At 46.1% G+C, this 12,382-nt stretch overlaps 1 protein-coding gene across 1 annotated transcript; it reads right to left on the bottom strand.

Moving 5' to 3' along the window:
* Window positions 1–321: 321 nt before the first annotated feature.
* CCDC89 (coiled-coil domain containing 89) lies at window positions 322–2,731 on the bottom strand. The gene has a single exon (XM_029594867.1). The coding sequence runs from the start codon at window positions 2,330–2,332 to the stop codon at window positions 1,397–1,399; it is 936 nt and encodes a 311-aa protein (XP_029450727.1). The 5' UTR covers window positions 2,333–2,731; the 3' UTR covers window positions 322–1,396.
* Window positions 2,732–12,382: the final 9,651 nt, after the last annotated feature.

Here is a 12,382-nt window from a genome sequence, read left to right as displayed (position 1 = left end):
CAGAAATTAATGCCTTTTTCGGCGCTGGCATTAATTTCTGCCAGCACTGGGAAAGTGTACAGAAAAGCAGAAAAAAACTGCTTTTCTGTTCACCCTCCGACTTAATATCATAGAGATATAAAGTCGGAAGCTCCAAGATTTTAAAAAAAAATTTTAAATTGGTCGGCGGCCCGCGGGTGGGAAGCGGACGCTCAATTTAGCCGGCGTCCATTTTCCGAACCCATGGCTGTCAGCGGGCTTGAGAACCGAAGCCGGAAAAATTGAGCATTGGCTGTCAAACCCGCTGACAGCCGCCGCTCCTGTCAAAAAGGAGGCGCTAGGGACGCCCTAGTGTCCCTAGCGCCTCTTTTTACCGCGGGCCCTAATTTGCATCTTCTTCCCCCCTGAATTGCGCACACAGGAGAGTGGCCTGTGCGCTCGCCCGCGACTTTTACTGAATCGGCTCGTAAATTAGTTAAAACTCAGTTACTTGCATTAGCAGAAAGTAGTGGGAACAAATTTAACAAAACCCATGGTGAACTAATCATTACAAGGGACTTATTGATATGAATGTAAAGAAATATCTTAACTGGGATTAAAACTAGTAACCTGCTGAGGTGGTGGCAGTAGCTCAACCAGTCAACAAAAAGGTAGTTGTTCTGGTAGTTGAACTATCATAGCTGTATTATATTTCTCAGTTGTAGTTAACTCTCACCATTAAAGGGGTTCCCAAACATAAACAATGATCTTAAAATTAGAATTTCACTTAAAGAGGGGCAGATGTATTAAAGTATTTGAACAATCTCATATTTCATGCCCCACTCCTTCCTATTTAACAGAACAATCGGGTTTAAATTTCTCTTTGCATTTTCATATTTCTTGTACTGGAAGTTATCCATTTGTAAAAGTCTAAACTATTTTATTTATATAAAAAAAAGTCTGGTTTGGCACATGTTTCTCTTAACACGTCTATTTTAGTATATTATTGGAGGGTTTCCAACTGGCTCCAGGCTGATCCAAACCTGGTTTTACCTTACTCATATAGTTCTGATTGCTTCAGAAATGCCAATGGACCCAGTTCAAGGAAAGCGATTGCAGGCCTAGAATTCTGCCAGTCCCCATGCTCGTTCGTTCTGCTGCCTGCAGTGCTGATTTTCAAACGTAGAAGCTGGAACTACAAATAGAACAAAAGTAAGTTACAAACCCTGGAACAGTAGGCGCTTTCCTGGAACTGGGTCCCCTGATTGGCTCCGTCTATCTAAAATACCACCTGAGCCGATTGCTGGAACTGTCCCCCCTCCCAACCAGTAATATACAACTTTGTCGGTCTATCGAGTGGGGCAAGTGAGAGAGTCGGGATTGGTCTTTATGCATATTGGAAGCGAAACCCGCGCCCCTATTTCTACGGAGAGGACGTTCAGCCAATTACGTGGCGTAGCTTGGCATTAAGCGCGCGCTCTTTGCACAGCAGGTCGGCGCTGTGCTGCTTGTAGGCGTTGAACTCGCGCTGCAGGCGGGCCTGGGTCTGCTCGGCCTCCCGTAGGCGCTGCTGTAGTGCCCGCACGTCCGGGCCGCTGTCTCCGGCCTGAGCCCGCTCTTCTACCGCCGCCCGCAGGTCGTCCTCCAGCTGCGCCACCTGCTGCTGCTTGTCCTGGACAAGCCGGCCCCGCTCCACTGAGAGCCGCAGCAGCTCGTCCTTCTCCTGGTTCAGCCGTTTCAGCTGCTCGTGCAGTGACTCGCTCTCGCCCCGCAGCTGCTCCTCCAGCTCCCTGCCACGGACCCGCACCCCCTCCGCTTCTCCCGAGAGCCGGCGCAGCTCTTCCTCCAGCCTCCCGATGCGGTCCTCGCGCTCCCGCAGGGCCAGCGCCTGGGCCTCGCTCTCCCCCTTCAGCTGCTCGACGAGCGCCTCCCGCTGGAGCCAGGCCCGCTCCCGTGCCTGGCTCTCCTCCTGCAGCTGCCGGACGAGCTGCTCCCGCTCGCGCCAGCCCTCGCCTTCTAGCTTCCGCTGCAGCCGCTGGCACTCCTGCCGCAGCTCGGCGTTCTGCCGCTTGTACTCGTCCTTGAAGCGGATCATCTGCTGGTGGTTGGCAGCCAGGTCGTCGAAGCGCTCCCCCAGCTGGCGAGCCCGGCGCTGCTCGGCATGCCGCGCCGCCTCGGCCGCTTCCCGCAGCTCGTCGCGCTCCTCGTTCAGCGCTTCCAGCGCCTGACAACGCTCCAGGGCCTGGTCCGCCCGCCGCTTCAGCGCGCAGATGAGCTGCGACTGCTCGTCGATGCGGGAGCGCAGCACGACCAGCTCGGTCTGGTCTTCCCGCTGGGCCCACAGTGGCTCCATGTCCCCGCAGTCCCGCGCCATGGTGGCGTCCTCTCCCGGACAACCAGGGTGTTAGGTTGTGAAGACGCGGAGGTTTGGGGGCGCTCTCCTAGCAACCACCAATTGGCTCTCGGCGTCGCGCCCTCTTCTTGCTTTCCCATTGGTCGGAATGTTGAGCTTTGGGCTTTTTGTTAGAAATCTGGAGGAACCGAAAACGTTAAACGGTCTGCTTGTGGTGTCCCCGTGCTGCCAGCGCGCCACGCGGGGCTTGTCTTTTCTATCCCTGGCAAGGGTTGATCAGAATTTTGCACGGGAGTTCATGCTGGAGCTGAAATATTCTGTAGGGTGCTGGACTAGCGTTGTGCCCTTAAAGTTTTTAGGAAAAAAGCCAAACTTTTGAGAAAATCCAGGCACCTTCTACCATTTCTTGTTTGTCCGGCAGAAAACGCAATAAATATGCGTAAGGAATTTTCCATCATGTACCACCAGATGGTGGTGTAGCATAACTCTAAAGTGAGTTGTACTTGAGCTTTTGTGCTTCAGGGGGAAGCATGTAAAGAGCAGAACTACAGAAAGTGAAATGACACGGTCATGGAAGGGGCCTGCTCTTATATTTGTTGACTTGATGGCCACGGCATCAGAAGATGGGGGTGGGGTGCATTCTAATGTAGTGAATATGATGTCACAAAAGGCACTATATAACTGACTTGATTACAATGGAGTTGTCTGCTGCATGGTTTTTTATCTTTTTTTTATCTTTTTTTGTTTAAAAGTTGAAACTAGTTAGTTGGTTCGCTTATTCTTATTAGATCAAGTTCTGATTTGTTCCATGTAAACTGCCACACGGCAGTAGTTATTACCGTTTAACTGTGAACCGGAGCAATATGTATTGTATACAGGAACTCCCGGTATATAAAAATCCATAAATAAATAAATGGTTCTAATCAAGCTGAGCGTAAAATATATCATCTGTTCTCGTGTAGGATTACTCATAGGAGCCAACTTTTCAAAACGATTGGGTGTGCCAAACGTAATACATAGTGAAGGAGTTTGCTCAATATTAGGCTTGCCCATTCTCCCACAAGGTGGGCACATGTGAAAAAAAAAGAGCATATCTGATTTTGGCACTTGGAGTTGGGAAGCCCACATGACTTTCAGCCAGGCCCATTATAAATTGTGATAATGTATGTTTAATAAGCAGTAGGCAGCTCTGGGCCTGGAATGCTACAAATAGATCTGGTTTTCAGGCTATCCACAATGAATATGCATGAGATATATTTGCATACAGTGGAGGAAGTGATTGCAAATATACCTCCTACGTATTTATTGTGGATATCCTGAAAACTAGACCTGTTGTGGCACTCCAAGATTGGAAATTCCTTTCCCTGGTTTAGTAAATATAATCCAATAATCTGTGTGGCCTCTTTACTAACAATGCATTATTATACTTTTTGTACAGGCCAAATCTTTCTCATTCCAGATGCAGTCGGGGAGAAAACCTCAATATCTGGTTTACTGGTTATACCTTGTCTGCCTGGTGCAAAGGTGGTAGATCTCACATGTCACAGGATTTTAGATATTGCGGGGGAGAAGCTGGCTGTCTTGGTACATGTGGGTACCAATGACATAAAGTGCAGGAGGGATGTTGTGAAAGCCAGATCTAGGATTTTAGATAGAAAGTTGAAATCCAGCGCGTCCAGGGTAGCATTATCAGAAGTGCTCCCTGCGCCATGTGCAGGACCCCAGAGGCAAGCAGAGCTCCAGAGTCTCAATGTGTGGATGGGCTCCAAAAGAATGGGCTCCACCTGAACCAGGCTGCTGGCACTAACCTTTAAAAAGGAGAGAGTATGGCTTTTAAACTAGATGGGGCAAAGGCTGACAAGTTGCTGAAGAAGCACATGGTTCAGAATGATGTATCTTTGAAGGATATTACGAGAACATGGAAAATAGGGCATCCCAGTGGAGAGGATGCAATAAATGCTAAAGTGGATCAGGTTAAGTAAAAAGCCGAAGGAGTCCAAATTACCTCTGTCAACTGCTAACATGTTGTTAATACAAACAAAAAACATACTTTGAAATTTATTTATTTATTTATTTATTAACTTTTATTTACCGACATTCGTAATTTTTATTTACCGACATTCGACATTATTTACCGACATTCGACATTCTGGCATTTGTATAAATGTCTATAAACAAATGCCAGAAGTCTAAAAAATAAGATGGGAGAAGTAGTGTATAGCACTGGATGAAGAGGTAGTTATTATTGGCATCTCGGAGACCTGGTGGAAGGAGGATAATCAATGGGATACAGATACCAGTGTACAAATTATATCACAATGATATGATGGATCAAATTGGTGTCCTATATATTAAAAAGGACATTGAGTCAAAAAGGATAAAAGCTCTGCAGGAAACAAAATGTAATTTTGACTATTGATAGAAATTCCAGGTGAAAAGAATAAAATAGCTGTGGCGGTGTATTGTCGTCTACCTGGGCAGAATGAACAAGCAATGAAAAGCTAAAAAATGAAGAAAGCTTAACAAAATCAGCAACACAGTTATAATGGGTGATTTCAAATACCCCCGTATTAAGTGGATGAATGTCACATCTGTAATGAACTCGCTGCCCGCGGGTCTCCCCGCGAGCAGGCTCACTCACCCCATGCTGTTTCTTCAGCCGACGTGGCAGGACGCCGCCGTCAGCCTTCCCACGTGGCCGGAGCCACGGACTCTGCTCCCCTGTGGCCCGGAGGCTGTCCATCGGGTCTCCCTTCATCGTGGCCGGAGCCGCGGGCCTTCTGCCCTTTTCAGCGCAGCTGGGAACGCCACCGACGTCTACTTCATCTTCGCGGCTCAAAGGCCGCATCCCCGGCCCAGAGTGGCGGCTGGAGCCGCCCCCGGGGCCTCCTGCAGCAGAGGGTGCCGCTGCCGACGTCGGGCCCTGCGTCTCAGGCCAGCCCTGCCTCTTCCTGTGTCTGATGCTGTGCAGGTCGCTGTCCACGGTCCTGCACAGCCCTGCTTCCTGCTCCTTAGGCGCCGGCGCGTGCCTCTCTGCAAGATTTAAAGGGCCAGGCACAAGAAGTGTGCTGGCCCCACCTAGGGAGTGGACTTCCTGTACCAGCCCTATAAAAGGGCTGCCCCGTCATTCAGTCTTTGCCTTGCATCGGAATTGCTTCACTCTGGAGGCTCCTGCTTGCCAGAGCTCCGTCAGGTCATCTTCGTCTTCTCCATGGAGTTCTTGTTTCGTCTCGCCATGTCAAGTTACGTCTTCGTTGCCTGAGGTCCCTGTCCAGGTGTCCTGGTGCCTCGCTTTGATCCTCCGTTTCCTGATGTTCCAGGTTCCTTGATGTCCTGATCCCGGGTCTTCGTCTTCAGCGCTCTTGAGCCTTCTGGTACCTGTAGGCCGGGGGTTCCTCGGATGATGTGGTGCCCGAGTGGACTAGCCTGCAGGTGGACGTGTGTCCTGTGCTCCTGAGCCGTCATGTCCTGCCAGCCGTAGGTGGAGCTTCGGACGACACCGGCTTCGTCGTTGGAGTTCTGCTTCGACTGGATCCTTCCCTGCGCTCGTCCCGCTCCCAGCGTGGTCCGTGACCAGCCTCCTCAGGCTGTGTAGGGCGCGCAGTGGGACAGGGTGGTCCGCGACTCAGTCCCGCGGGTGGGCTGAGTAGGGCGCCCTGAGAGACAGTGCCAATGTCCTTCCGCCCAGCTTCTTGTCTCGTCTGGACTTCGTCAGTTCCTCGTCTCGTCCTGGATGCTTTTGCATCACTCTTGGTATCATGTCTTGTTCCTGATGTCGTCGCATCGACCACTGGTCCGTGATGTCTTCGCATCAGCTTTGGTGTCAAGTCTTTGTCTGCGATGCCCCTGCATCGATCCTGCTGTCATGTCTTCGTCTGCGATGCCGTTGCATCGATCCTGCTGTCATGTCTTCGTGTCAAGGCCCGTCTGCCCTCAACCTCAGGCCAGGCCTGCTGCTCCATGCTGTTCCATGCAGCAGGTCCGAAAGGGCTCGGAATGGTCGGAGGACCATTCACATTCCAACATCATCTTGTTGTTGGCCTTGGGAGCTTGCCGGCCTTGCCGAGGGTAAGACCGTCAGCCATGATGAAACACGCCGTCAACTCTCGGTTCGGTCCTGGATCTGTCTGGGGTCGGGTCGAGGCCCAAGGACACACAAAACACCCTTATGTAACAGAATGTAAGGCCTTTCGAGGCCGCTACACAACAGAATGTAAGGCCTTAAGAGGCCGTACGTAACAGAATGCAAGGCCTTCGAGGCCCGTCACGTAACAACATCAAAACATGCTAGAGAGGTAAAGTTCCTAGATGGCATAAATGACTGCTTCATGAAGCAGCTAGTATAAGAACCACCAAGAGGGGAAAGTATTTTAGACCTAATCCTTAGTGGAACGGTGCGAGAGTTAACAGTGTTGGAGCTACTTGGCAATAGTGATCACAACATAATCATATTTGATTTCATAACTGGAGGGAGAACACTAAAGAAATCTACTGTGAGAGCATTTAGCTTTAAAAATGAGGAGAATGGTTAGGAAAAAACTGAAAGTAGCAACTATAAAGGTTAAGAGAAGTTGACAAACTAAAGAGTAGCAAATCACCTGGACCAGAGGGTTTACAGTCCAGAGTGCTGAAAGAACTGAACAATGAAATTGCAGACCTGCTATTGGAAATTTGTAGACTATCATTAAAATCAGCTGTGGTACTTGAAAACTGGAGGGTTGCCAATGTATTGCCAATTTTTAAAAAGGGATCTGGGGTGATCCAGGAATCTGTAGATCAGTGAGTCTGACATCCTTGTCAGGCAAAATGGTAGAAACTATCATAAACAAAATTGCTGAACATATAAGAAGGCATAGTTTTTAATTGGACAAAGCCAACCTGGATTTAGCCAAGGAAAGTCTTGCCTCACCAAGTTGCTACATTATTTTGAGGGTGTAAATAAACATATTCTTGTCTCATTTAATCGCCTGTTACATGTATTGACTACCAATCTTTACTAACTCTGTTACGTAAGGATTTTAAGTCATTACGAATTCATTGTTTTTCTCCCAGTTCTTATCTCCTGTTCTTTGTAAGACTCTCGTCAGTCATTTCATCTGTTGTCTGTAAACCGAAGTGCTTAGTGATTTTATCTCTAGAACCTCGGTATATAAAAATGTTAAATAAATAAATAAATAAATGAAGGAAGGAAGGAAGGATAAAGGTGAGCCAGTTGATATAGTGTATCTGGATTTCCAGAAAACATTTGACAAAGTCCTTCATGAGAGACTTCTTAGGAAATTAAAAGATCATGGGATAGGAGTCGTGTCCTATTAAGAACATAAGAACATGTCATATTGGGTCAGACCAAGGGTCCATCAAGCCCAGCATCCTGTTTCCAACAGTGGCCATTCCAGGCTATAAGAACTGGCAAGTACCCAAAAACTAAGTCTATCCTATGCTACTGATGCTAGTAATAGCAGTGGTTATTTTCTAAGGCAACTTGATTAATAGTAGGTAATGGACTTCTCCTCCAACAAATTATCCAAACCTTTTTAAAAACTAACTGCACTAACCACATCCCCTAGCAACAAATTCTAGAGTTTAATTGTGCGTTGAGTGAAAAAGAACTTTCTCTGATTAGTTTTTAAATGCACTACTTGCTAACTTCATGGAGTGCCCCCTAGTCCTTCTACTATCTGAAAGAGTATATAACCGATACACATTTACCCGTTCTAGACCTCTCATGATTTTAAACACCTCTATCACATCCCCCCTCAGCCGTCTCTTCTCCAAGCTGAACAGTCCTAACCTCTTTAGTCTTTCCTCATAGGGGAGCAGTTCCATCCCCTTTATCATTTTGGTTGCCCTTCTCTGTACTTTCTCCATCGCAACTATATCTTTTTTGAGATGCGGCGACCAGAATTGTACACAGTATTCAAGGTGCGGTCTCACCATGGAGCGATACAGAGGCATTATGACATTTTCCGTTTTATTCACCATTCCCTTTCTAATAATTCCTAACATTCTGTTTGCTTTATTGTGGATTGTGAACTGATTAAAAGAAAACAGAGTAAGGTGGTAGATTTTCCCAGTGGAGAAAGGTGATTAGTGCGGTGCCCCAGGGATCTGTTCTGCGACCACTACTTTTTAAATATATAAATGACCTGGAAATGGAAACGAATGATCAGATTTACTGATTACACAAATTTATTCAAAGTTGTTAAATTACAAGAGGATTGTGATAAACTGCAAGAGGACCTTGCAAACCTTGGAGACTGGGCATGCAAATGAAATTTAATGTGGATATGTGCAAAATTATGCACTTATGGAAGAGTATCCCAAATTATGGCTCACAATGCAAAATTCCACAATAGGAGTCACCATCCAGGAAAAGGGTTTACAGGTTATTGTTGATAATGTTGAAATCTGCTGAATGTGCAGCAGCAGCCAAGAAAGCAAATAGAATGCTAGGAATTATTAGGAAAGGAATGAAGAATAAAATGGAACATTGTAATGCCTCTGAATCGCTCTATGGTGCAACCTCATCTTGTGTATTTTGTGCAGTTCTAGTCACTACATCTCAAAAAAGATAACGCAGAATTAGAAAAGGTACAGAGAAGGGCGACCAAAATGATAAAGGGGATGGAATGATTCCCTTAAGCAGAAAGGCTAAAGAGGTTTGGATTCTTCATCTTGGAGAAAAGATGGTTGAGGGTTTATATGACAGAGCTTTATAAAATGAGTGGAATGGAACAAGTAAATGTTAATCAGTTTACTATTTCAAAAAGTACAAAAACTAAGGGACACACAATGGAGTTACTAGGTGAAACATTTAAAAATATAGTTTTTTATTCGGTGCATAATTAAACTTGAACTTGTTGCTACAGGATGTGTAGCTGCGCTTAAGAAAAGGTTTGGCCAAGTTCCTGGAGGAAAAGTCCATAAACCATTATCAAGGTAGAGTTGCAAAAATCCATTAGGATAAGCAGCATGGAATCTGTCTAACCCTTGGGATCCTACCAGGTACTTGTGACCTGGCTTGGCCATTGTTGGAAAGAGGATACTGGGCTTTAATAGACCTTTGATCTGATCCAGTTTGGCAAGTCCTATCCATGTTGAAATTGCTTTATGCATACACAAGCTGTAATGCAGTTTTAGTAGCCGTATTTTCCCTAGAAAGTACTGGAATGTTTTGTTGGTCCTTTTTTAAAGAAAGGTATCACAACCTAACAAGTAGAAAGTGTAATATACTTGCTAGCCTTATTACAAAACATGACCTCACCATGCAATTCGTTTTGAAAAGTGTCAACTTTGTCCTCCTCCTTACCCCCCCACCCCCCCAGCAAATAAAAAATCAAGCATTAGCTTTGAAAATTGGAAAGTCAAATGGCTCTGTAAAATCCAAAATGATTCAGTGATGGGTCCTGGGGCGCCCCCTAGCTCCAGGCCCCATCGCTGCATCATTTTGGCAATTTGAGGTTAGGAGTTGGAGGATGGGAGTTCATGGGGGGTGGGTTTGGGGTTCTCACTAGAAACCAGTGACCTTTTCTTTGACTTAGGGAGTGTGTGGGGAGGTTTTGGGGGACCATATACACCAACTATTGTTTTGTTTAATGGGGGGGGGGGGGGGAGAGTCGAAGGGGAGGATTCCTTCCAGCACATCTTTGTAGTTAAGAGGGTGGGGCAGCTCCTGCCCTCGCATCTTTTTTTTTTTTTTGAGCCACATTTAAAAAAAAGTTTGGCATTGCCCTTTAACGCAGAAGTCTCAACTCTCCCGCATTAGATTCATATTTCCTCCAGAGGTGATTGTAACTATTGTGGCTGACAAATTTTTAAGTTGGTCATGGTAAGTTATTAACATCAGATTGCCTAGTAATGAGCTGATTTGTATGGATTTGCAGAATTATTGCATGCAAAGCAACTCATTGTAATGGAGAATCTGGGCAGTGCTATGCAAAATATTGCCATGATAGGGCTGTTTATTGTGCTTTAGAGCCCTACCATGGCATGATGCATCTCCCTAAAAGTTTGGAACTAGGCCCAAAAGTTTCAGAATTGTAAGATGTACACCCCCACCCCCCCCCCACCCCCCAACTGCACCCTGCACAGACATTTTACTATCTAGAAACATAGAAATATGGCAGAAAAAGACCATATGGCCCATCCAGTCTGCCCATCCGTCCATTAGCATTATAATTTCCATCACCACCTTAGAGTTTCTCTCTAATTATCCCATGTTTTCTTGAATTCAGATATTGTTTTTGTCTTCACCACTTCTACTGGGACACTGTTCCAAACATCCACCACCCTCTCTATAAAGAAATATTTCCTAAGATTACTCCTGACTCTACCCCCTTTCAATCTTATTTCATGAGCTCTTGCTCTAGGGCAGGGGTGGGCACTTCCGGTCCTCGAGGGCCACAAACCAGTCTGGTTTTCAGGATATCCCTAATGAATATGCATGGCATAGATTTGCATACGACTGAGGCAGAGTGCATGCAAATCTCTCATGCATATTCATTAGGGATATCCTGAAAACCAGACTGGTTTGTGGCCCTCGAGGACCGGAAGTGGCCACCCCTGCTCTAGGGCCTCCTTTCCATTGAAAAAGGCTCTTCTGTGCATGGAAACCTTTGAGATATTTGAATGTCTCTATCATATCTCCCCATCTCGCCTTTTCTCTAGGGCACTGATGGCAAACTCCAGTTCTCGAGTGCCAAAAGCAGGCCAGGTTTTCAGGATATCCACAATGAATATGCATGAGATAGATTTGCATACAGTGGAAGCAGTGCATGCAAATCTTTCTCATGCATATTCATTGTGGATATCCTGAAAACAGGGCCTGCTTGTGGCTTTTGAGGACTGGAATTCACCATTGCTGCTCTAGGGTGTACATATTTAGATCCTTAAGTCGTTTCCCATATGCTTTAGAACAAAGACCACTGACCATTTTAGTAGCCACCCTATTATTTATTTTATTTATGTATTTTTTATTTGAAATCTTTAATATATTGCTTCTACAATGAAAGGTAGATCAAAGCGGTTTACAATGAAACATTCATAATAACATTTTTAAAAAACCCCAAGATAAGCGGGTCATAAAAACAATAAAAACAAAACAAGCAGTGGGAAAAACCTCTTGATAAGACTGTTAAGACTCAGATCTTTGTAACCTGTTTAAATGCAGTGGAGCATAAGTGTGTTAAGTTTTTTTTTTCAGTGCCGATTGCGAGTACAGCTGGATGCACAGTTCTTAGATGCCTGTTGGAGCGTACTGACAACTCTTGTGGCGCCGATAGCAAAGAAGCCTAAGCGCCTTAACCTTTGTGCTGCTTGCCAAATTCAGACTTCTCAGCCTGGCATTCCCTCTGACTTGTGTTAGCATTGTTTGGAGGCTCAGGGAGAATTGTTTCCGTCTGATTTTGCTAAGCCTGGTCAGGTGCCAGAGGTTTCTTCTAAATTTGGGGCTCTTCTAATTGGTTTGTCAGCGGGGGAAAGTACTTCAATGGGTGCAGGACCGAATCCCTCTGGTTTTGGCATGGACCCCTATGCCTTTTCGTGAATGGAATTTTTCAAGGGCTGTGGTCCTTTCTTCAGGCGCAGTCATCAGCCCTAGCCAATCTTAGATGAGGATCGCAGGCTGCAGTTTCCTGTGCACCTGGTGTTGTGGGTAAACGTCGGAGTACATCTAGACCTGCTGTGGATCATGCCGATAGGGACCTGGATGGCAAGGATGATGAAACTGATCCTTACTCCCTGGAGGATGAGGAAAATTCCCCAGGGGCTGAAGCCGTATATAACTATGTTGCGTTTCTTTCATAGAGATGAGTTACTGGCTCTGATTTCCCGGACACTGAAGTTGCTGGTTGTACCGGGGGCTGATTCCATGTCTGAGCCAAAGAAAGATCCCATTTTGATTTCTTTGTGTAAAGCCTCTTGTTTCTTCCCTATTATGGAGGCTATTCAAGAACTGATTGATCTTGAATGGGGATGAGCCTTAGAAGGATTGTACCCCCTGGTTCCGGATGCAAGAGAGCAATTGTACTTCTGAAAGTGGATGCGCTTGTGTGTCCCATCACTAAGCGGATG

Source organism: Rhinatrema bivittatum, chromosome 3 (genome assembly GCF_901001135.1).
Source record: "Rhinatrema bivittatum chromosome 3, aRhiBiv1.1, whole genome shotgun sequence".
NCBI classification, from domain to species: Eukaryota; Metazoa; Chordata; class Amphibia; order Gymnophiona; family Rhinatrematidae; genus Rhinatrema; species Rhinatrema bivittatum.
This window is presented reverse-complemented; position numbering and strand designations above follow the sequence as displayed.